The sequence below is a fragment of the Gadus morhua genome, chromosome 4, assembly GCF_902167405.1.
Source record: "Gadus morhua chromosome 4, gadMor3.0, whole genome shotgun sequence".
NCBI classification, from domain to species: Eukaryota; Metazoa; Chordata; class Actinopteri; order Gadiformes; family Gadidae; genus Gadus; species Gadus morhua.
In genome coordinates, this window is record NC_044051.1 from 6,034,048 (window position 1) to 6,060,023 (window position 25,976).

At 46.5% G+C, this 25,976-nt stretch overlaps 2 protein-coding genes across 7 annotated transcripts in view; both read left to right on the forward strand.

Annotated features, from left to right (window-relative positions):
* The first annotated feature begins 353 nt into the window (after positions 1-353).
* Positions 354-20,866, forward strand: pik3cg (phosphatidylinositol-4,5-bisphosphate 3-kinase, catalytic subunit gamma). The gene is made up of 24 exons (XM_030355271.1): positions 354-531; positions 1,025-1,237; positions 2,041-2,212; positions 2,690-2,952; positions 3,568-3,654; positions 4,008-4,108; positions 5,163-5,332; positions 5,980-6,167; positions 6,453-6,560; positions 6,859-6,943; positions 7,308-7,809; positions 8,439-8,537; positions 9,028-9,163; positions 10,355-10,420; positions 11,535-11,678; positions 12,655-12,736; positions 13,195-13,298; positions 14,276-14,422; positions 14,766-14,856; positions 15,801-15,931; positions 17,804-17,915; positions 18,323-18,480; positions 19,519-19,600; positions 19,816-20,866. The coding sequence occupies exons 2-24, from the start codon at positions 1,028-1,030 to the stop codon at positions 20,013-20,015; spliced, it is 3,438 nt and encodes a 1,145-aa protein (XP_030211131.1). The 5' UTR covers positions 354-531; positions 1,025-1,027; the 3' UTR covers positions 20,016-20,866.
* A 131-nt stretch (positions 20,867-20,997) lies between these two features.
* Positions 20,998-25,976, forward strand: part of LOC115542851 (HMG box-containing protein 1) — an 8,358-nt gene continuing 3,379 nt past the window's right edge. The window contains exons 1-7 of one of the 6 annotated variants that reach the window (XM_030355315.1): positions 20,998-21,103; positions 21,914-22,112; positions 22,354-22,450; positions 23,389-23,581; positions 23,979-24,135; positions 24,859-24,958; positions 25,504-25,613. In XM_030355315.1, coding sequence (XP_030211175.1) covers positions 22,363-22,450; positions 23,389-23,581; positions 23,979-24,135; positions 24,859-24,958; positions 25,504-25,613 — 648 coding nt within the window. In that variant the 5' untranslated portion in view covers positions 20,998-21,103; positions 21,914-22,112; positions 22,354-22,362. Of the gene's footprint in view, positions 21,220-21,913; positions 22,113-22,353; positions 22,451-23,388; positions 23,582-23,978; positions 24,136-24,858; positions 24,959-25,503; positions 25,614-25,976 lie in introns of all 6 variants that reach the window. The other 5 variants (XM_030355317.1, XM_030355318.1, XM_030355320.1 and 2 more) reach the window with 5 other exon arrangements.

Genomic DNA, 25,976 nt, shown 5'->3' on the forward strand with positions numbered 1-25,976 from the left:
AAGTCCCTCGTAAAATAGATTTAAAAAGAGCTCTAATTAAATAGGTTCTCAAACGCATGCATAGTAGGACAATCTACATATTTTAAATGTTGTAGCCTTATAATCCATAAACTACCCAAAACCTACCGATACATACTGAAGGGGATACGTTTTTATTTAGCACTTGCTGATATTATTGCTTCATCAAAACTTTTCCTGTTGTTTACATTCGCGTACAGTTTGCACATCCGTATGAGAACTACAAACATGACAACTACAACCATGGAGACCGAGAGGAACCACAACGGGGGAGGTCCATTGGGGAGGTCGGAATGAAGAACTACAAACATGACGGCCAAGAGGAACCACGACGGAGGGGGCGGTCGGGACTGCAGCCCGGGGTGCGACGGCAACAAGTTGTTACTCTGGAGAGTGAACTAACCGCTGGGTGAACTGCACTTCAAAAGAGCTGTTTCTCCAAGGATTCATCCTAAATGGTTCAGTTTAACCCCATCGTCCGGGTTCTGGTGCCATCGATGTCTCTGCTCAGCGGTGAGTTGGCTAAAGTTTTACGCACACAGACACACACGCGCACACACACTTATGACACTACTTATGTCATTATCACAGGACCGTTATATGCGATCATACGACACACACGCGCGCACAAACACACACACACAGACACACACACACACGCCGACATACGTACACACAGTTTTGACCCAATTGTTCTGAAAATGAATGGGGCTTTACATTAATTTCAGCCCATGGGTGTGTGAGAAACAGGGTTTTGTGAGACTAATGAAACAGAGGTGATGTCAGTAGCCGATGTCTCTTCCTGCTTCTCAGCTTCGCTTCCCCGATTGCGTGTGTGTGTGTGTGTCTGTGTGTACGAAATATAAAATTAACTTTTCTTGATCCCCCTCAAACTAATTCCTCAAGTTCAGCCTACCTCATAAAAGTTAGAAGTTAAATTTAGTCAAATCCAGATTCAAATGCGGTTATACTGGATATTAATCGTGCACATGTTGACATTCCAAAGGCCATGGACCCACACACGATCTGTGCCGCGAGTGGTGAGGAAGACTGCGGCGCTCTGAGCAGGACGAGGAGGAGGAGGAAGGGCATCACCTCAGCCTCCCTCAGCGCCATGGACCAGATCACCATCGAGTTCATCCTGCCCACCACGCCTAAGAACGGCCTCAGCCCGCACACCACTCTGCTGGAGGTGCCCGGGAACTGGACCGTGGAGCAGGTGAGCCCAACGGAGCTAAATAGCTAATTAATCTAGATTAATTCGAAAGAAATAGATTGATAACGCTATTGATAGAGGACTGATGGATCGATGGATTATTAGTTGAACTGAAGATCAATCGATGATCTGATGTGTTTGTTCATCTGGATAATAACGGATTGATGCTGCTATTGATATAAAATTGATGGATCGATGGATTGAGTTAATTCGTCTGGATTAATCATGGATTGATGCTGCTATTGATAGAAGATGGATGGATGGATGGATAATTAGTAGAACTGATGATCAATGGATTTGGTTCTCTCCTTTTGGGATGTTTCCGTAGTTTTTTAGACAATCAATCCATCAAATATGAATGATCAATGGCTATTTAGAGATACCAGTAAGCTATCTGAGACACACAATGGACAGAACATATTATGGCGGTTATGGATATTTAGCTAGGCTCTTATTAAATCAAATACATACAACAACAAAAAAAATCAGCAGATAAGTTTAGTTCAGAAATTGGTTCATGTTATTAGATCACAGCATAAATACAAGGTTGTACGAATGTGCGTCCTTGCATTTAATGTACAAACTTATTGTATGTTTTACGTCCAAGAACATCCTTACTGTACCGACAGCGATATATTGTAGATTCTTTCTTCTGACAAACACACTTATGTCAAGTCGCTTTGGATAAAAGCGTCTACTAAACAACCTTGATGTAAATGTAAATCTCGTGTTCCACTCCATCACCGTTCCTCTAAAGATGGCCCCCACTCACCCCCCTCCCTGCCCCGTGTCCCCCCCCCCCCCAGGTGAAAGCCCAGGTGTGGCTCCGTGCCGTGGCCTCCAACTTCAGCCCAGATTTCTACCACAAATTCTCCCCAGACCATTGCATCCTGCTGTACATGAAGAAGGGCACGCTGTGCGAGATCTACGACAAGCACCAGGTCTTCCAGACGCTGGACTGCATCCGCTACTGGAGAGGTAGGGGGCAGGGGGCTAGCATCGAGCTTAGCTAGCGTCAAGCTAAGCCTCACTTATTTTATTTTGTTGTTATTACTACTGGAGAGCTAAGCAAGCACCAAGATAAGATAGCTTAGCTTAGCACTTCTGTTTATTTTTTGCCTTTGTTTTATTTTTTTCTACTATGGCTTTAGTCACACTCTTTATTACAAAGTAATAGTTTTATGACTTGTGTCATTTTAGGTGACGTTTCTAACAGTCTGCTGTTGTTATGATCCAATGAAATAATATCGTCTGTTCCATATGCTATCTATTGAGGTTTTTTTGTGCCTGTGCACTTTATCCCTTTCACCGTTGGATAGTGCGAAACGTTGTCTCGATTCCTTTGTATGTTTGTTACATGTGAAGACACTTTTAATAAAGCAGACTTTAACTTAGACTTTGACTTTAATTAAAATTCTCTCTAATTATGTGTGCTCCCCCCCCCCCCCCTCCCAGCGCTGAAGAAGGACGTGGGCCGGATCTCGCTGGTCTTCCGGCCCCCCCAGCAAGACGAGGCCCTCCGCTACCAGCGGTTCCTCAACCAGCTGATTGGCTACGACGTGACGGACGTCAGCAACGTCCACGACGACGAGCTGGAGTTCACACGCCGCAAGCTGCTCACGCCGCGGCGCAACGAACTGCAGGAGCGCGACCCCCGCCTGTACGCTGTGGACCCTTGGTTGACGGACCGGCCCCTCCGGGACCACCTGCTGAGCAAGGTCAGGGCGGGGGGGGGGGGGGGGGAATACTAGACTCAAGAGGCCTGACGTCGTGATGGAGGGATTCACAGATGCGTATTTGTCTGGACGATCTGCAGTTCATTTCCGATATTCATTTCCGATTTCCATTTCTGATTTCCATTTCCGATTTCTGATCTCCATTTAACATTGACGTCGTTTAGCAGACACTTTTATCCAAGCAACATACAACGGTTCGTACACACATCCAGACACCCGACGGCGGTGTCAACCACCCAAGGCGACAGCCAGCTCGTTCGGAGCAGTTTGGGTTAGGTGTCTTCTTGATCCAGGACACCTCGACACTCATGCTAGGAGGAGATATTTCTTCCCGATTTCTAAGGGGTGGAGGGGTGGAGTTAATTCCGCCCTTTGGAAATCTCTTGATGCAATTGTATAGACCTACAGCCAATCAGAGCATGAAGCTGTCTACATATTTTGACACAGATTTGCAACAAAACTAAGAGACACATTTTTGTACAAATCCAATTGTATTGACTGTTATTATTTATACTACAGCACTGCTGTTAGCACTTGCTAGGTAGTGGTGCCTGAGAGCATTATAACTCTATCTCTAACTATAATCTCATGTGACAGGTGATGAACGGACACCTCCTGGTTGTCATCCACATCTTCACCACCAGCCAGACCATCAAGGTGTCCATCGACAGCACACCTGAACAGGTATATGGGGAATGGAGCCCACCATTACTATAAGGCTTTGATCGTCTGCCTGGCTCTGGGAAATCCCCCCATTAGGAAATGCAGGGTTGGCTCTGCCGTTGGCGTTGCCGTGGGCCAACGTGAAAGCAAACAGGGAAATGGTTCTCGTTGTCGTCAAGGAGTCCTTAAGTCCAGTATAAAAAGGGAACTGAAACTGCAGTGACTGTGTGTATGATTGCCCCAGTGTTGCTATAGCAATGCAGTCATCTAAAGTGAAGGGTATACAAGCGTAATAAAATGCAATTCAAATCCAATGGTTCACCCTAGGCTAGCGCTAACGTGTCAATCATCTTCTCATTCCCAATCCTGCTCAGGTATTGGCCAGTGTCTTTGCCAAGACAGCCAATAAGAGGGCTTTAGTGGGGATCCCTGATGATGTGTGCGAGTCGGATTTCGTTCTACGAGTGTGCGGCAGGTACGTTAAACGGGTTGAAGCTGGGTGAGCTACAGTTTCTTAATGTTTAAACAAACTACATGGACGATGCACAGAAGGAACAAACCACTGTGTTTTCTTAGGTTTTATTTGAAAGAATCTGTAATAAGCCCTTCCCATACCAACCTATTTCTGCCATCTTTGATAAGTCAGGCAGGGCAGTCCACATTGAGAAAGGAAACATTCAGTCTATTCTGATCGTGTTTGTCTTGTAACTATGTTCCCACACTTATCTCTCTCGATCACGCTTCCTGGAAGAGACATTTGAATAGTTTACCACCGCTTACCTCTGTCTGTCACGGCAATGTTTTGACTCTCATACAGTGAGACGGCTTTTAACCTCACGCTCACTTTATTAAAAACAGTTAGTATAGGGTAATAAAATAAGTAAATATTACAACATATTGGCCTTAGTAGTTTTCACGAGGTTATCACTGGGTTCTGTAAAGGGAGGAGGAATTGAATAATTACTCTTGGTTCTGTAACCACTCTGGGTTCTTTAACCACTCTGGGTTCTGTCACCACTCTGGGTTCTGTTACCACTCTGGGTTCTGTACCACTCTGGGTTCTCTGCCACTCTGGGTTCTGTTAACACTCTGGGTTCTGTTACCACTCTGGGTTCTGTAACCACTCTGGGTTCTGTAGCACTCTGGGTTCTCTGCCACTCTGGGTTCTGTCACCACTCTGGGTTCTGTTACCACTCTGGGTTCTGTTACCACTCTGGGTTCTGTACCACTCTGGGTCCTCTGCCACTCTGGGTTCTGTTAACACTCTGGGTTCTGTTACCACTCTGGGTTCTGTAACCACTCTGGGTTCTGTAGCACTCTGGGTTCTCTGCCACTCTGGGTTCTGTAACTACTCTGGGTTCTGTACCACTCTGGGTTCTGTAACCACTCTGGGTTCCTTAACCACTCTGGGTTCCTTAACCACTCTGGGTTCTGTCACCACTCTGGGTTCTGTACCACTCTGGGTTCTGTAACCACTCTGGGTTCTGTCAGGGAGGACCACTTATCTTACCAGTCTTGGTTCTGTACAGGGAGGAGTACTTGTACGGGGACCGACCCCTGCAGGACTTCAGCTGGATTCGACGGTGTCTGAAGAATGGGGAGGAGATCCACCTGGTTCTGGAGAAACTCCCAGACACTGACCTGGACCAGGTACAGAAGGAGGACTGGGCCCAGGTGGATGACTGCACCGGAGTGGCAGGTAATCACCAGAGGCCCAGAGGAAACGGTTGTAAACTAGAGGGTTGTAAAGTAGAGCCTTGTTAAGTGGTGTGTTGTGAAGTAGAGCGTTGTTAAGTAGAGAGTTGTAAAGTAGAGTGTTGTAAAGTAGACAGTTATAAAATAGAGTTGTAAATTAGAGCGTTGTTAGGTAGAGAGTTGTAAAGTAGTGCTGTAAAGTAGAGAGTTGTAAAGTAGTGTTTTAAAGTAGAGCGTTGTAAAATAGAGTGTTGTAAAGCAGATTGTTGTAAAGAAGAGCCTTGTAAATTAGAGGGCTGTAAAGTAGAGCACTGTAAAGTAGAGTGTTGTAAAACACTCTACCTTACAGCGTTATAGAGTAGACAGTTGTAAATGAGAGTGCTGTTAAGTAGAGGGTTATTAAGTAGAGGGTTGTAAAGTAGTGTTTTAAAGTAGAGCGTTGTAAAATATAGTGTTGTAAAGTAGATTGTTGTAAAGAAGAGCTTTGTAAAGTAGAGCATTTTAAATTTGAGGGTTTTCAAGTATAGCGTTGTTGAGTGTAGTGTTGTAAGGTAGAGCGTTGTAGTGTGTAGCATTGTAAAGTAGATAGTTGAAGTTTAAAGTAGACTCTTTGGTGTAACTTCAATTTGAAATACCCATGTCCTTACCCAGGGACCCATGAGCAGCTCACCATCGATGAGAAGGACCACGAGAGGGTGTTCACCATCTCCATGTGGGACTGCAACAGGAAGTTCAGGGTGAAGGTCCTGGGCATTGACATCCCCCTGCTGCCCAGGAACCCCGACCTGACGGTCTACATAGAGGCCAGCATCTTCCACGGCCAGCAGCTGCTAGCTCAGGTAAGCTAGGTGTACCTTAGCCCTGGTTGCACATCCATTGTTCCTCATTCAAAATACTATTTCATTAAACTATATTCAATATCATCTGTCCGTTGATTATGCTCATTATATGCCATTTTTTTTTAAATAATTTTATCGAAACCTTTTATATAAAACGGGTGGCCCCATTGGGAATCGAACCCTGAACCCTGACAGTGTTGATGCCTGTCTTACAGTATATAGGTCGTCCTAGACTAGTATGTTTGACCCGGTTGATTGATTCGTCGTTTGCTTTGGGTCTGGCAGGAGAGGACAACCTCCAAGCCCTTCATGGAGGAGGTTCTGTGGAACACCTGGCTGGAGTTTGACATCAAGATCAGAGACTTGCCCAAGGGAGCGCGCCTTAACCTACAGGTCGGGTCTAAAGTTACTCAGTAACTTTACACATTTACCAGTTGGAGGCATGTTTCCGTCCATCATATTGGATGCGATAACAGACATATCATACTATTTTAAAGAGTTATGGTCAATGGATATAACCAGAAACAGTGGTATTATGGAAAGGAGTAAATGCAGTCAGCTCTCAACACAATCACACACGATAGTTCAGAAGATATGCCTACTTTCGGCTTCAGTATGGTGTTACGCCGCCATTCTCGAAGTTGACCTTGGCTTCTATTGGTTGACATTTGGATTCTATTGGCTGACGCAGGTTTCCTGTGGGAAGACAGCTCCGCCCACAACCTCTAAGGGCTCCAGCTACCAGGACAGTCCTGGAGCAGGAAGCACTGCTGAAGGTGAGACCCTTGACAAGGCCCAGAAGTACTCCTGCATCCACATTCCATGTGTTCTCATCCATCTTTTCTTTGAATCCTTACCTTCCCACATGCATTTTTATTTTGTACGAAAAATGCACCCTTCACTATTCACTGGCATTTAACCGCAGGCGCTTCAAGAACCATGATGAAGAGTAGATAGAGGTCAGCTCTTGTACCTCTACCCCCTATAGCCCCCTACACAATCCTCCCCCATCGACACAGGTCAAGGTAGACCCTGGACAAGGACAGGTAGACAGCGGGGGCTTTGGGGGACCTCACCAATCAGGAACAAAAAAATAACAAAAAATGTATCACCACTGCTCTGACCCGTCCATCCATCCAGGCAAGAGCAAGACGCGGCTGCAGTATTACGTCAACCTGCTGCTGGTGGACCACCGCTCACTGCTGCGGCAGGGCGAGTTCGTGCTGCACATGTGGAAGATCCCCGAGAAGGGCGAGGAGAGCAGCAGCAGCGTCAACGCCGACAAGCTCACCTCGGCCACCAACCCGGACAAGGCCTCCTCCATGGCCGTCGCCGTGTCCCTGGACAAGTACTGCTACCCCGTGGTGCTGCCCAAGAGCAGGGACTCCGGGGGCGCTGGTGGAGGAGCCAGTGTTGGTGGTGGAGGAGCCAGTGTTGGTGGTGGAGCCAGTAGTGGTGGATGTGGGGACTCGGGGGGAGAGGACAGCGGGGAGCCGGGGGGCGAGCGGGGCCAGAGGGAGATGCCCAACCACCTGAGGAAGCAGTTTGAGGCCATCCTGGCCAAGGACCCCCTGCACCCGCTGAGCCCCGAGGACAAGGAGCTGCTGTGGCACTTCCGCCACGAGTGCATGCGCCACCCCCGGTACGCTCGGTCCCCGTGCAAACGTTAGCATCCGTCCTCGTTGTTTATCTTTAGGCTATTGTCAGCATGTGTCCTTGTTGTTTATCTTTCGGCTAACGTTAGCATCCTTCCTCGTTTTTTTTCTTTAGACTAATGTTAGCATTTTTATTAATTGATAATCTTTAGGCTAACTTTAGCATATGTCCTCATTGTTTATCTTTAGGCTAACGATGGCACGTGTAGTCATTGTTTATCTTTAGGCTAACGTTAGCATATGTCCTCATTTTTTATCGTTGGGCTAATGTTAGCCTTTGTCCTTCCTGTTTCTTCTTAGCCTAATGTTAGGATAAACACTGGCTTAACCTTATGCTAGTGTTGGTATATGTCCTGATCGCTTAGCATATGTCATTGCTGTTGATCCTTATGCTAATGTTTGCATATGTCCTTCTTGTTCCTCCTTATGCTAGTGTTAGCTAAGCATACCTCATTACTGTGGATTCTTACGTTAACGATAGCATATGTCCTTGCTGCTGATCGCTATGCTAACGTTAGCATACCCCCTGGCTGTGTGTGTGTGTGTGTGTGTGTGTGTGTGTGTGTGTGTGTGTGTGTGTGTGTGTGTGTGTGTGTGTGTGTGTGTGTGTGTTCAGGGCCTACCCCAAGCTGCTGGCCTCGGTGCGCTGGGGCCGACAGGAGGACGTGCAGGCGGCCCACGCCATGCTGGAGCGCAGCAGCGCCTGGGACAGCAGGTCAGACACACGCACAGGCAGACACACACACACACACACACAAGGGTACATGCACACGCACGCACACAACACGGACACACAGGCAGACACTCACACAGGCATGTGTGAGTGTCTGATGGACATTGAACAACAAAAGATCCCACCACCAATACTGTCTTTGCCTTTTGTGGGGGTGCGTACCCTGTGTGTGTGTGTTTGTGTGTGTGTGTGTGTGTGTGTGTGTTTGTGTGTGTGTGTGTGTGTGTGTGTGTGTGTGTGTGTGTGTGTGTGTGTGTGTGTGTGTGTGTGTGTGTGTGTGTGTGTGTGTGTGTGTGTGTGTGTGTGTGTGTGTGTGTGTGTGTGTGCATGCATCCCCTGTGTTTGTGCGTCCCCCCTGTGGTTCTGTATGTGGTTGCGTCCCCTGTCTGCGTTCATCCCCTGTGTGTGTGTGTGTGTATGTGTGCGTCCCCTGTGTGTGTGTGTGTGTGTGTGTGTGTGTCCGTCCGTCCAGCGGTCTGGACGTAGGTCTGGCCCTCCAGATGCTGGACTGTAACTACTCGGACGCCCAGGTCCGCTCCATGGCCGTCCGCAAGCTGGAGACCCTGGGGGGCGACGACGTGCTCCGGTACCTCCTGCAGCTCGTACAGGTGACTCTCTCTCTCTCTCTCTCTCTCTCTCTCTCTCTCTCTCTCTCTCTCTCTCTCTCTCTCTCTCTCTCTCTCTCTCTCTCTCTCTCTCTCTCTCTCTCTCTCTCTCTCTCTCTCTCTCTCTCTCTCTCTCTCTCTCTCTCTCTCTCTCTCTCTCTCTCTCTCTCTCTCTCTCTCTCTCTCTCTCTCTCTCTCTCTCTCTCCTCCCTCCCTCCCTCCCTCCCTCCCTCCCTCCCTCCCTCCCTCCCTCCCTCCCTCTGGATCAACCAAACGGTTGATCCTGACATCCTACGAGTGATGGATTTCCCTCAGAGTGGTCGTACTTCCTTTCGATTAAGTTGTTTAGTTAGTAGTTGCTCTTGGTCAAAGTGACTCCCCCTAGTTCAATACAAGCAGTGCGTCCTCAATATTCACTATTGCTACGTCCATCTTTCACAAGTTTTTAAAAGTCATCTTAATATATTCTAGTTCTTGTCAGCTTAATATAAAAAGAATAACCAAGTAGGTCAAGATCAGTCCATGTCTTAATGAATTCCAAAGTCCACAACAAACACTCAAAAAATAAAGCCTAATTAAAACACAAAAATAGAACTTGAACTCCAAAAGACATGAAGAAACCCAACCAAAACTGGATGGGTCCTTGAATTAATTCAAAATGAACCACATCAGAAGGAAAGATCTTAACGGCTGCGTATTGCTGTGGGTATCTTTCACAAAGAGACACTATTGATAAACTCTAAAGGCAGAATGCCACAGCCTACAACACACACTCTCTGTTAAAAACTGAGGAGGTCAAGTCAACACTGGTTGCCTGTCTTCATGGACGACATACCACCAGGGCAAAAAAACCCTGCCTTCACTTGAGTACTTCCATGTTCCAACACACACTCTACCAGTGCTAGCCTGTCCTGTCCCCCATGCTAATGGCGGCTATCAGTTTTAAACATGCATGTCTGTTTGACAGGACAATGGAGCTCTTGGCATGCCATGTAAATTTAAGACATGGAAGAGTATAGATTATTGTGTATAATCTACAGGCATTCACCTTCCATGATTTACATTTTTTTTCTGTGTGTGTGTCTGTGTGTGTGTGTGTGTGTGTTTGTGTGCGTGTGCCTCTGTGTGCGTGTTTGTGTGTATCTGTGCGTGTGTGTGCATGTGTGTGTGTGCATGTGTGTGTGTCTCCTCCAGGCTGTGAAGTTTGAGCCCTACCACGACAGCGCCCTGGTCAGGTTCCTGCTGAAGAGAGCCCTGAGAGTAAGCTCTGCCCCCAACACTCACACTACCAATAGGAACATGATAATGAACCGATCACTGATCAGCATGTCTCTCTCTACCAATAGGAACATGATAATGTACCAATCACTGATCAGCATGTCTCTCTCTACCAATAGGAACATGATAATGTACCGATCACTGATCAGCATGTCTCTCTCTACCAATAGGAACATGATAATGAACCGATCACTGATCAGCATGTCTCTCTCTACCAATAGGAACATGATAATGTACCGATCACTGATCAGCATGTCTCTCTCTACCAATAGGAACATGATAATGAACCGATCACTGATCAGCATGTCTCTCTCTACCAATAGGAACATGATAATGAACCGATCACTGATCAGCATGTCTCTCTCTACCAATAGGAACATGATAATGTACCGATCACTGATCAGCATGTCTTTCTCTACCAATAGGAACATGATAATGTACTGATCAATGATCAGCATGTCTCTCTCCACCAATAGGAACATGATAATGTACCGATCACTGATCAGCAAGTCTCTCTCTACCAATAGGAACATGATAATGTACCGATCAATGATCAGCATGTCTCTCTCCACCAATAGGAACATGATAATGTACTGATCAATGATCAGCATGTCTCTCTCCACCAATAGGGACATGATAATGTACTGATCAATGATCAGCATGTCTTTCTCTCTACCAATAGGAACATGATAATGTTCCGATCACTGATCAGCATGTCTCTCACTACCAATAGGAACATGATAATGTACTGATCAATGATCAGCATGTCTCTCTCCACCAATAGGAACATGATAATGTACTGATCAATGATCAGCATGTCTTTCTCTCTGTCGTGTTCACAGGTTTCTTATTTTCTCCATTGCTGAAAATAATAAAATAAATTAGACTATAAGGCTGTAATAAGACTAATTATTTCCTGAATGCGATTTTACAACATGATATAACGATATATGAATACTAAAGCGCTTCATACTTTGAAGTCCCGTAGTCTAGCGCCTGACTCATGCATCCCTGTTAATCTCCCCTCATTGTCTGTCCGTTCCTCCTCCCAGCGTGACTCAGCGTTTTTTGTTATCTGCCTCTGATGTTCCTGCAGAGCAAGCGCATCGGTCACTTCCTGTTCTGGTTCCTGCGCAGCGAGATCGTCCAGTCGCTGCACTACCAGCAGCGCTACGCCGTGCTGCTGGAGGCCTACCTCCGGGGCTGTGGGGACGCCATGCTGACCGACTTCCACAAGCAGGTCAACAAGGCCCCCGACCACCACAATTACAACATCAACAAACACAACAACAACGAGAAAAACAACCACAACAACAACCACGACAACAACCACAACAAACACAACAACAATGATGAGAAAAACAACCACAACAACAACCACGACAACAGCCACAACAAACACAACAACAACGAGAAAAACAACCACAACAACAACCACGACAACAGCCACAACCATGATGAAAACAACCACAACAACAACGACAAAAACAACAACAACAACATCAAAACAAACACCACCACTACCACCACAACAGCATCCATAGCAACGTTCCATCCACTACGCTGTGCTGCTGGAGGCCTACCTCCGGGGCTGTGGGGACGCCATGCTGACCGACTTCCAAAAGCAGGTCACCTATGACCACGACAACAATAATAACAAAGACCACAACAACAACCACCACAAACAAAACAGCATCCACAACAACCACAATAACAACCACATCAAACGCAACAACAACGAGAGAAACAACCACAACAACAACCACGACAACAGCCACAACCACGCTGACAACAACAACCACAACAACAATGACAAAAACAACAACAACCACAAAAACAACAACCACAACAACCATGACAACATCAAAACAACCACAACCAGCACCACCACAACAGCAACCATAGCAACAACAACAACAACAACATCAAAACAAACACCACCACTACCACCACAACAGCATCCATAACAACAACAACACCATCAAAACAGCAACATACACAGCAACAACCACCATTACTCCAACAGAGGCAACCCATGTTTGGCTGGTTTCTGAGGACGTACGTAGAGATCACATCTAACCGTCTAGAACAGACAAACCGCCCTGAAACCGTCAATACATCAAAACACAAACAATCTGAAAAAGCCCACCGAATGTGTGAGTGAGTGACAGTGTGATCACATGACCCCGCCCCCTCCCCCGTTCCCCTGTGTGCAGGTGGAGGTGACGGAGGCGCTGCAGAAAGTCACGCGGGAGATGAAGGCCATGCTGGCAGACAAGTACGACGTGTCCTCACAAGGTGAGGGGGTCCACCCCCACTGTCTGTCTGTCTGTCTGTCTGTCTGTCTGTCTGTCTGTCTGTCTGTCTAGCGTCTGTCTTGTGTCTGGTTCCTGTCTTTCTGTTCGTCTGGTTTCTGTCTCTCTTTCTGCTTGCCTACCTGGTATCTGTCTGTCTGGTTTCTGTCTGTCTGGCGTCGGTCTGACTGGTTTCTGTCTATCTGTCTGTCTCAAACTGTAAGTCTTTCTGTCTGTCTGTCTGTCTGTGTGTCTCTCTGTCTCCCTCCACCTGTCTGTCTCCAACTGTTTGTCTATCTCAAACTACATGTCTGTCTGTCAGTCTGTCTTTCTTCATCTGTCTGTCTGTCTCCGTAATTTATATTTTCCATGTCTATCATCTTGTCTTACTTTGTGTGTGCGTGTGCGTGTGCGTGTGCGTGTGCGTGTGTGTGTGTGTGTGCGTACGTGTGTGTGTGTTAGTGGTGTTTCAGCTGCGTCAGACGCTGGAGGCTCTGCAGTCGTCTGGTCTTCCTCAGACCTTCAGAGTCCCTTACGATCCTGGTCTAAGAGCGGGAACCTTAATGGTAAGACACACCCACAGGCACATTCGCATGCGCCCACGCACACACACACACGCAGTCTCACATACACATGCGCGCGCGCCGCGCACACTCACAGGCGCATATGCACATACACACACAAAGACACACACTCGCACGCACACACAAACTCACACACACCCACACACAACAACTAATGTATTATTTAATTAAGAGCACCATGACAAATAATGCAATTGATTTGCTATGCACTGGCATTAGTGTTCAGCTACTACCATATAAATCCCAGGGAACCCAGGGAACTTCCTCGCAGATCCAATTCAATAAACCAAATTAATCCTCATTAATTTGTTCCGTCGTCATGGAAAGGCCAGCAAATGACGTAATTATTTCCTCAATTTTTACAAATCCATTTGTCAAACAGCTAATGGATCCAGGAAGTAAGTGTTACGGATTTAGCAAAGCATTGTTGGAAGGCGATAGCATTTGGATGTGTGTCAGCAGAATCCTCTAGTGATAAGTTATATTTGTAACACTATGATACACAGAGCTATGGATGTAAAAAACCAATGGGTCTGTGGTTTCAGTGTCTTTGTTGTGTCTATGTCTTTGTTTCCTTGTTTTTTTTATGCACAAATGTGTGTGTGTGTGGGTGTGTGCGTTTCACTCACATGTGTCTATCTGTATGTATATGTGTTGATATTGTTTGCATGTTTCTGTGGTGCTTGTATGTTTGCGTGCAAGTGTGTGTGTGCGACTGGGTGTGTGTGCGTCTGTTACTGTGTGTGTTTGCATACGTGTGTCTGTATGTGTTTGTGCCCCTGTGGGTGTGTGTGTGTGTGTGTCTGTGTGTGTGATTGTGACACTCTGGGTGTGTGTGTGTGTGTGTGTGTGTGTGTGTGTGCGCCTGTGTGCGTGCATGTGTGCATGCCCCCGTGTGTGTGTACGTGTGTGTGTGTGCCACTTTCCACCCCTGTGTGTGTGTGTGTGTGTGGGTGCAGATAGAGCAGTGTAAGGTCATGGCCTCCAAGAAGAGGCCTCTGTGGCTGCAGTTCAAGCGGGCTGACCCCAGCAGCCTCTCCTCCGACCCCATCGGCATCATCTTCAAGGACGGGGACGACCTGCGCCAGGACATGCTCATCCTGCAGGTGAGGCCCATCCGGGGTCCGGCCCCGCCCCTCTAGGGTCCAGCCTGACTCCGCCCCTCTGGGGTCTGGCACCGCCCCTCTGGGGTCCAGCCACGCCCATCAGGGCCCATCCGGCTCTGACCCTCTGGGTCTGGCCCCGCCCCTCTGGGTCTGGCCCCGCCCCTCTGGGTCCAGCACCGCTCCTCTTGGGGTCCAGCCTGACTCCGCCCCTCTGGGGTCTGGCCCCGCCCCTCAGGCGTCTGGCCCCGCCCCCCTCGGGTCCAGCTCAGAGAACTTCCTCCCTAAAGCAGGCAGTGTCACCTGTGTGACGTCGGTCACTCACTCTCACCTGTCGCCCGGTCAGATCCTGCTGATCATGGAGTCCATCTGGGAGACGGAGTCCCTGGACCTGTACCTGCTGCCCTATGGCTGCATCTCCACGGGCAACCGGATAGGTCAGTGCATCTCCCGGGGCAACGGCAGTGTTAAAAGACTATCTACACTTCAATATTATGCAATAGAATGGCAGTTCATTGGTCCCACGGTGAATTGGAGTTATAGACATTACAAATGGAAATAGGAAACAAACATGCAAGCACACACCGTCCTGAATTTACAGATTGCCGTGTACACACACACACACACACACGCACGCACTTCCCTAAAGGTCGATTAATGCGCGCCGATGTAGTCACGCTAGACGTATGAGGACAATGGCCTCGTCTGTTTACATGCTGCGTCTGATTTGCATGCACGAAATGGAACTTGCAGTAAACCTTTATAAACATCTCCCTACTCTATCCTCCTCCCTTTACATCTCCCTCGCTCTTCTGTCCATCTCCCCCCTCACTCTCTCTCTCCCTCTGTCGCTCCCTCACCCCCCCTCTGTGTGTCGCTCTCCCTCCTCACACTCCTTCCTTCCCCCTCCCTCTCTCTCTCCATGTCCCCTCTGTGTCTCTCTCCCTCCCTCCCTCTCTCTCTCTCTCTATGTCCCCTGGGCGTCTCTCGCCCTCCCTGTCTCTCTCCATATCCCCTGGGTGTCTCTCGCCCCCATCCCCTCTCTCTCTCTCTCTCTCTCTCTCTCTCTCTCTCTCTCTCTATGTCCCCTCTGTGTCTCTCTCCCTCCCCCCCTCTCTCTCTCTCCATGTCCCCTCTGTGTCTCTCTCCCTCTCTCTCTCTCTCTCTCTCTCTCTCTCTTTCTCCATGTCCCATCTGTGTCTCTCTCCCTCCCTCCCTCCCTCTCTCTCTCCATGTCCCCTCTGTGTTTCTCTCCCTCCCTGTCTCTCTCTCTTCATGTCCCCTCTGTGTCTCTCTCTCTCTCTCTCTGTCTCTGTCCCCTCTGTGTCTCTCTCTCTCCCTCCCTCTCTCTCTCCATGTCCTCTGGTGTCTCTCGCCCCAGGTATGATAGAGATCGTGAAGGACGCCGCCACAATCGCCAACATCCAGCAGAGCGTGGTGGGCAGCCGGGGGGCCTTCAAGGACGAGATCCTCAACCAATGGCTGCGCGACAAGTGTGTCAACGAGGACAGGGTAGGACCACTCACTCACTCACTCACTCACTCACTAAGGATATATCTTATCATTCCTTATCATATTCAAATATAGTGCATGCATGAACAAGGAATCGACTTTAAATGATGAAAGGCTACATCTATGTAGAACTGTGCCTTTTTAAATATATTATCAGATCTTATATCACCTTAAAATATAGTGCATGCAGGAACAAGGAGGAGATTCTGGACAGTCTGTTGTCTAACACTTTATGTGATGAAATCCTGATCTTGGGAAGTCTGATCTACTTAGGTCTCTAAGTAGGACTGATCTTAGTAGCTCTTACCTAGGTAAGGACTGATCTTAGTAGCTCTTACCTAAGTAGGTCTGATCTATCAGGGCTGTCAAGTTTGGAACTGAGTTCAGAGTGAGATTTTATCAGCTGCGGCCGTGGGGGGGGGGGGGGGGTATATTAACGTGTGACTGCATACAAATGTTTCCACAGACATGGTGACTAATGTATGATAGTAAGCATTATTGGCCCTTGACACTCAGAAACAACAATATTCAGAAACATCACTGCATCAAAAGCTTTTTGGCTTAAGTAACACCAGCAGAGGCATATACTTTTCCCTGAACTTTTAAACGTTGCAAACGTGCAAAAACATAATATTGTATTTATGTGGCATTCAGTCCAATGCTTAAAATATATTGGTGGCATTCAGTAGGCCAATGCTGTGGTAAAGTGTGTAAAGTATGACCAAGTGTTTTCTTTCTGTTCAATAGATAGAACTTTATCAATCCCCTGTAGGAGAAATGTGTTAATGTTTGTCACTATAAAACAATAATGGTAAAAAAAAAAAATACAAAACATGACGGTAACTATGTAAGTCAAACCGTCCAATCTGAAGGCTCTACATAACCACTCCTCATACTCCCTTCCACTAGGGCTTTGACTTTTGCCCAAAAATCATATTCAAAGTTTGTTTGTTTATTAATATTAATATTTGAATATATTCGAACATTTATTAACAATATTTTGACCATTAAATGCCTTCAGTAAGACCTGGATTGGGCTTCGCAAGGTTTGTTTACCGCGTTGAAATGGTTACCGGTCTTGTGTGTTCCAACGGTTTATTAGGTTTCTAATAAATCGCTATCTAATCAATACTTCATTCACTGCCTCTTCCGTGGTCATTGCAATATTATAAATAGACTGCGTCGGGTTCTTGGCCTGCCCATAACAGTTTTGAATATTAAGGGCTGCCTAATATTCGTTCGAATTTTGATTTGTTTTTTGATATTCTAATTATATTCGAATAACGAAGTTCAGAGTCAAAGCCCTACCTTCCACCAATGCAAAGCAAACAGAACTGAGTAGGGGAGGGCGTAGCATAACTAGTTTGTGAACTCTCCTGTACGGAGAGAAACGCAACGCAAATTCAATGAGAAACATGTATGAGGCTTTAATAAAATCCGTCAACGTCAACAAACGGCGTTGAATTTCGTCTAACCCAACCTCTCTGGTTTCTTTTACTATTTGTATTCTGTTTTAGCTAAAGAGGAAGTGTGAGAGACTGACAGGAAGTAAGCTTCCAGTTTGGTTTCCTGCTTGCCGACACTAAGCTTTGTAGTCAACCCCACGCAGGCAATATCTGTCTGCAGAGTGACGTGTTTCCCTCTAGCTCTCTAACTCAATTTGTCTGTTGTGTTTTAGATTCTATTTGCGGCAGGAACAGGTGTTAAATGTGATGAAGTGGCTACGTTGCATCTGGCTTGACATTTTGATGACCCTTATTATTCTTATTATTTTGTGTGTGTGTCTCTTTTGCTGTGTGTGTGTCTCTCTCTCTCTCTCTACGTCTCTCTCTACGTCTCTCTCTCTCTCTCTCTCTCTCTCTCTCGCTCTAGTTCCAGCAGGCGGTAGAGAGGTTCCTATACTCGTGTGGAGGCTACTGCGTGGCCACCTATGTGTTGGGTATTGGGGACAGACATAACGACAACATCATGATCACAGAGTCTGGTAACAGCTACACATGCTCTCTCTCTCTCTCTCTCTCTCTCTCTCTCTCTCTCTCTCTCTCTCTCTCTCTCTCTCTCTCTCTCTCTCTCTCTCTCTCTCTCTCTCTCTCTCTCTCTCTCTCTCTCTCTCTCTCTCTCTCAAATTGTTTAAAAGAGATTTGTGCAGGATTAAATCTAAGAGCTTTGTTTTTTAATCAAATGTTATTCATTCATAACCTACAGTTCAATGTAATCCTCCCAGAATCAGAAAGAGTTTCATAATATAATAAAATATGAAAAGTAACTGGGTTCTGAACAAGCTCAGTGAACATGTTTAACTGGTTCAGGACCAGCTCAGTAAACAGGTGTAACTGGGTTCTAAAGCAGCTCAGTTACAGGTGTCATAACAGAGACCTCCCCCTGGTGTAGGGAACCTCTTCCACATCGACTTTGGCCACATCCTGGGGAACTACAAGAGCTTCATGGGAATCAGCAAGGAGTGGGTTCCCTTTGTGCTCACTCCGGACTTCCTGTACGTCATGGGAACGGCCGGGAAGAAAAGCAGCCCCCACTTCCAGAAATTTCAGGTGCCAGGACATTGAATGAAACACGGGAATGTGAAGTGTGTGTGTGTGTCAGTGTGTGTGTGTGTGTGTCAGTGTGTGTGTCTGTCTGTCTGTCTGTCTGTCTGTCTGTCTGTCTGTCTGTCTGTCTGTCTGTCTGTCTGTCTGCCTGCGTGCGTGCGTGCGTGCGTGCGTGCGTGCGTGTGTGTGTGTGTGTGCGTCTGTGTGTGTGCGTGTGTGTGTGTGTCTGTACCATTGGGGCCCCCGCAGCAGTGGACTCTGGGGTCCTGTGTGGGTCAGCCAGTGTGTGTCGGGGCGCGGGAGTACGTCCTGCTCTCCCTCTCCAGGTGGGACACGCCCCCTCCCACCTGATAGGCTGGCGTCTCCGTCGGGCCCTCTGACGGATGGCTACGGTTCATAAACATGGGCCCTGCAGGACTGAGGAGACACTGATCAGCCCTGAAGGGGCCTCTCCTCTCCTCTGCTCGGCACTCATCACCCGCTCCTTAAATAGGTCTCCGATTTGCATTGAGTCATCCAGCAGAGCCGCTGTTTTTCGTCGGAAGCCAGGCTGCGAATAAACAAATCAAAGCATGCAATCAGGAGAGGAATTGCTGCATGACCTAGTTTCTTAGAACCCCAGTGTGGTGGACAGAGTGCAGAACTGATGTAGAAATCAGTACACGGGGGGTTACGTATATAAACATGGCTGAGTGTGCTTTAGAATTGACACATGCACAAAAAACATTGAATTCTGTTTGTTAACATTGTGTATGTGTTGAGGGTTTAGACTAATTAAAGGGTTTAGCATTAGTTGGTTCAGATACAGAATACATGCAAATGAACAGCGTGACAATGCAAATCCACTCAGCGAGACGAACACCCATTCAGGCATGCAGATACACATTGATTAAGACTCCCTGATCAACATGGGAGGGTGAACTTTGACCTTTGTCAGGCTAAACTCTTTGGCGAGATGATGCAATCATTTATTCATAATCACGGTTAACAAACATGATACTATTAGAAACTAATGAATTTCTCTCTCTCTCTCTCTCTCAGGATGTATGTGTGAAGGCCTACCTCGCTCTTCGTCATCACACCAACCAGCTCATCATCCTCTTCTCCATGATGCTCATGACTGGTGCGATCGCAACACACACACACACACACACACACACACACACACACACACACACACACACACACACACACACACACACACACACACACAATAGGGAATAAAACTGACAGTGGAAGTCATAATCAAGCATCTTTTTTATTAATTAATTTTGATTAATTATAAAAAACAATTATCTGAATTATATGAATGTATATTTACATGGTACCTTCCCCCAGGCATGCCCCAGCTGACCAGTAAGGAGGACATCGACTACATCCGTGAAGCGCTGACGGTGGGCCGCAGCGAGGAGGAGGCAGAGCGCCACCTGCTGGAGCAGATCGAGATCTGCAGGGAGAAGGGCTGGATGGTGCAAATCAACTGGTTCGTTCACCTGGTACTGGGCATCAAGCAAGGGGTGGAGAAGCGCTCCACGTAAACCTCCTTACATCGTACCTCGCACCTTGTTACATCGTTGCGCTTGTTTTGTACGTTTTATCAGCGAAGAACTGTGTTTTGCCAGCTAATTATATTATAAACTTCAGATTCCTGCTATGTTTTTTTTTTTTTTTTTTCATCAGTTGAGCTGATAAGGTTTGTTTAGAGAGGGTCATGGAGAGCTTGACATTTTTTAATCTCGGAAATTTGTGTATGTGCGTTGTTGCTGCTGTTGTTGTTTACTTGATGACATCACTTTGAATGAACGTGAAACAGCTGTCCCGCCCAATGTAAACTCAGGACATATCATACCCATCAAACTAATTTATTACCATATGCCAGGCTCCTGTGAATGAATATCTTTAATAATATTATTATGTCATATGTATTATGTAATATCATGTTGACATTTTATATCTCTTAACTGTACACGTCAATTCAATCAAACATCAGATAATCAGATATTCTATAGTTGGATCTTATCATACAATATCAGATTGAATGTCTGGCAATTTATTTTTTACATAAACCAATGATTTAATTAATCCAAATAACGATTTAATCCGATTATCTTCACTGTGATCATCATAAACAAGACCTTTTGTTATTTTCTATTGGTTGATTGGACGACACAAGCAGATCTTGCAGTGTTTGTGACAATCATTTTGTGACAATCAGGGGAATTCTGCCAAATCAATAGGCCTATGTTGAATGGCAGTTGGATAGGACTCAATAGTCACTGCCTTTTGTTGATGTTTCAAATTGTCTGTCTGTTGCACTCCATGTCCTATATAAGATTATTTTTTCAAAATAAATGACAGTCTTGTTAAGGCTGTATTCAATGTGTCATTACTATGTTATTACTGTGATTCGTGTATTTCATTGAGGGGGCTTCGTCCTGGTTTTAAAGGGTCTACTGCCGCCTGTATTTCTCATCCACTGTAGTCCGACCTAAACCGAACAACAGCGAACCATTCCGACCAATGGCGAGGCAGAACCCGATGATTGACGTGACAGCCCGCCAACCGAATCGCTCGGGGAGAAATATTCAGACCTTCCCCGTGCTATAGTCGAGGGGCGATTGTTTTGGTAAGTTTAGAGAGAGAAAAAGTTCATTGAAATCTTTCCAATGAATCGTTTACGGGTGGCAGAGTGAAAGGGACGGCGTGAACCCTCAGTGACGGCTTGTGTTACTTCGTTAAACGGTGGGCGAAGTGTCCGAAGTTTGTGTCCGTGTTTTTGTTGACGTTTTTTTTGGGTTGTAACCGCTTACGCAAGACGCGCAGTATTGTCATATTGGGACAGAATTCGTTTAGTTTAATTACGAAATAACATAATAGGTGTTTTCGACGCCAGAACGGTTAACGTTGACGTCCACCGTTGACGTAACCGTGATATTGTCGACGTGTTTAATCGCTTTGTTTCCTGACTGTTATACTTTCACATTGGTGTTGTTCGAGAACCGACGAATGTCATCGTTATCCCTTTTAACTACAACACCGTCGTACCATGTTCGAAAGTATCGTTCGCTTCGGGACGTGTTTACTCGATCTTTTTACCACTTATTTCCAAAGAATTGTCGTTCGATTGTAAGCGTCGAATGAATGGACTCCCATCGCGCATGCGCGAATACATTAAAGTTTATAAACAAGGCCTGCTGCGTGCGCAGCTCGAAATGACACGATTGCTACATTCTGAGAATACCGAATGTATGAACTCCATGAGTTGGTGAAGGCAATAAGTCAGTTATTACCTATTACACATTTTATGTTAATCAATTGTTCTCACAAAATGTTTCAGGTTGTCTGTGCAGATCTGTGACGTTTATTCTCTGCTGTCTGTGCACGTGTGTGATTTTGTATGGTCGCATGTGTGGGCCTGCACAAATGCCTCCGACAGCACCTGGAGGAGAGCATTAAATATTGTTCCTGTCCCATGGTGGTCTGGGAGGTGGTTAAGACAAACCAAGCAACCTGTGAACCAGAAGACCAGGATTCTTCAGGTATCGACCGTGCAGAGGAAACAGTAGTCCAAAGACTCTTTCTCATCGCCAGTTAACGGCGATCTGGCCGTTTGCTGATTGGCTGAGTTTATTACTGTAAGTTAGCATCTGCTAAACCGGGTAAAAAAATAAATAATTTAAATTAAAAAAGATAATTTACATGAACTTTGACATCTGTAAGGTTTTAGCATTTTTTCTTTCCTCATGGTTTCCGAAGACTGGAGGGCATGAGCATGAGTGTTACAGCCTTGTGTGGGTTTAGGGTTAGAGATGACCCTGTCTGCATAAATCATGTTTTACCAGTCCAGTCACCTCTTGGGGTATTTACTCTGGACAGCAGGAGAAGATGATGGACACGGCCGGGAACCAAACAGAGGGCCTGCTCCCCTCGGGGGAACGGCTCCTTCCCACCAGTGACAGCCACATGGAGTATGGTATGTAAAAACAGCTGCAGGGGAGAAGGCTTGTTATAGTGCGACTGGGAAGAAGATCTACAGGTTTCCTTAGGGTTGTATAGGGTGAACTGAACGATGGGTGTTAAACTGGAGGTAATCTAGGGGTAACTGAACTCTGGGTCATATAGGGTTAACTGAATTCTGTGGGTGATTTAGGGTGAACTGGATTCTGGGTAACATAGGGTGAACTGAACTCTGGGTAACATAGAGTGAACTGAACTCTGGGTAACATAGGGTGAACTGAACTCTGGGTAACATAGGGTGAACTGAACTCTGGGTAACATAGGGTGAACTGAACTCTGGGTAACATAGGGTGAACTGAACTCTGGGTAACATAGGGTGAACTTAACTCTGGGTAACATAGGGTGAACTGAACTCGAATTGAGCGACATTCAATTGTCGTTCAATATTTTTTATCAGTGCTATTCTGGTCAAATCTTTTGTCACATATAATAATAAAAATGCTGCTTTACAAAATGATGTCTATAATATCGTAATAATACTTAAATTTAGAAATACCATCTATCATTTTCTTTCTATTATTTAGACTATGAGCAGGGGTTAGGCATGTTGCTCAAAGACCGTCGGGAATCATACCCAGTAACTTTCAGCAGGGAGTCGAAACAACATAGCTTCTACGTCAGGAGTAGGGTGTACCCTTTACCTATCAGTCAGATCCATGACAATAAACTACCCAAAACCAGTTCATGAGCACATAGCCCCCTCAAAACATAAAGGAAATCCCACGTTGCAGGTGGATCTATGATTCGGGAATAATGAGATCTATGAGGAGGCATCTCATCCTCCATCTTTGTAGTTCAATGGTTCTCCATGTTTGTAGTTCAATGGTTCTCCATGTTTGTAGTTCATTGGTTCTCCACGAGTTTGTAGTTCATTGGATGTGGTGTTTCCCTCAGACGACCTCCCGGCCCTGCAGGAGGTGCAGGCGGAGGGCCCGACGGAGACGCCGGCCTATCAGGTGGAGGGGGGCGTGTCCCACCTGGAGAGGGAGAACAGGACATACTCCGGGCCCCCTGACACACACTGGCTGACCCAGCTGGCACACATCGCCACAGGGCCCCAGAGTCCACTGCTGCAGGGGCCCCCACGGTACAGAGACACACACACAGACGCGCACAGACACACACGCACACGTACTGACGTACATGAGGGCACGCACGCACACACACACACACACACAGACGTAATGACATAGACACACAGCCACATTCCACACACACAAACATAATGACACACACACACACACACACACACACACACACACACACACACACACACACACACACACACACACACACACACACACACACACACACACACACACACACACACATCAGCAAAGTAAACCCTATCACTTCTACTGCCAGCAGGGCAAGCCCGGTGTCACTGCTAGGATGCTAATACCAGTGCTAGTCCCTGTTAGCATACTCTAGAACACACCATCACAATATCTCTTGTGTCTCTCATAATGTCTCCTCTCCCACAGCCCGCCTCCCCTCCGCGTCTTCGGCACCAGCTGTGGCCTCCATTCCTACGCCAGACCTCCTCCTACTTCTCCTACTCCTCCTCCCTCTCCTTCTCCCTGGGCCAGCAGCCACCCGGCACCCCCTACAGGCCGGGGAAGGGGCCGCAGGAGCACCAGGGTGAGAGCCACACCACTACTGCTACGACTACCTAGTGCTACTGCTACTACTAGTACTACTAGCATTACTACTACTCTATTACTACTACTACCACTACTACGTACTGGTATTACCACGTTTGACTACTACCACTACTACTTCTGTTTGAGACAGTGACATTGAAGGTAGTGTATATGTTCTATTTACATTTAGGGCATTTAGCAGACACTTTTATTTAAAGCAACATATGAGCCTGAGGACCAATCAGAACAGTTACGTCTGAAAGAGCCAAGTGCAACCTAAACTCAAGGGGGGAATCGAGCTAAATGGTTTCAAATATCAGGGTGTCGATTATATAGCGGGATAATGCAAGATAAAGAATGTCCCCACACGTGTTTGTGTTTATGGTTTATGAGGTCTTCTTTGTCCCCATAGATAATGGCTTTATGGTTAATGAGGTCTTGTATGTTCCCATAGAGAAGCTGTGTTTGTGGTTCATGAGTTCTTGTGTGCCCCCATAGAGAAGATGTCTCTGTGGTTTACGAGGTCTTGTATGTCCCCATAGCGAAGCTGTGTTTTTTGGTTTACGAGGTCTTGTCCGTACCCATAGAGAAGCTGTGTTTTCGGTTTACGAGGTCATGTGTGTCCCCATAGAGAAGCTGTGCTTGCGGTTTATGAGGTCTTGTGTGTCCCCATAGAGAAGCTGTGTTTGTGGTTTACAAGGTCATGTGTGTCCCTCCATAGAAAAGCAATGAGGTGTCCACCCGCTCCACGCCGTCCGACGATGAGGACATGGGCTGGAGCCACTCCTGGCCTCCGACCGCGTGGCACTGTTTTCTTAAAGGTACAGGTACACCCCCAAGAAAATCGAATTAACCCCGCCCACAATCACATGTTGCCCCTAATCAGTGTCATTTTCTGTATTTTATAATCCCGAGATCCCGCTAATGTTGTGTTATAAAGTAAAGGGAAATAAGATATCTATTCTTCCTCCACCTCTCTCGCTTCTCGGCTTGGTGTCGCTGACGCTTATAGTTTGCCTCCCTCGCTCTGGTAACGTCACGTACGTGGAAAAAAAACAACGAAGCTCCGAATACTGATTTAAGCTTCGAATACTAATTTTCCGAGTGGACGACCTGTAAAAATCTATAGATTAGCCGCACCGTTATATAAGCCACAGGCTTATAATCCGAAAATTACGGTATACCAAAACTATTATTACAAGTTAAATTGTTACTCATGTCAATAAAGTTGTGTTCGGCCTTTCAAAACGCCTTGGGTTTGATACGCAGCACAAGGGTCGTGTGTGTCCGGGGGGGGGGGTTTAAAAGCAGCCCCCGGTATAAATACCCTGGAGGGTCGCCGTAGTGACGGGTGTTGTGTGGTCAGGGACCCGGGTCCGGTTCCACAGCGGGGCCCGGTCTGGCTGGCAGGACGTGGAGGACCTGGTCTCTGCTGAGGACGACGCTGGGCCCCCGGAGAAGGGGGGCGAGCTGAAGGTGAGCAGCTCTCACACACACACACACACACACACACACACACACACACACACACACACACACACACACACACACACACACACACACACACACACACACACACACTCTATTACTACTACTACCACATACTAGTATTACCACGTTTTACTACTACCAATACTACTTCGGCAGCACTGCAATACTGCTGATATATTGTAACCATGTGTTCTTTGGGTGTTTGTAGTTCATGATTATATGACTTTTAATGTGCATTGTAGCACTTTGAGATCATTGAATTGATATAAAGTGCGTTATAAATAAAATGTATTATTATTATTATTATATGATGTGACCGTGTGTTGTGTAGGCGTGTGTATTTGATAA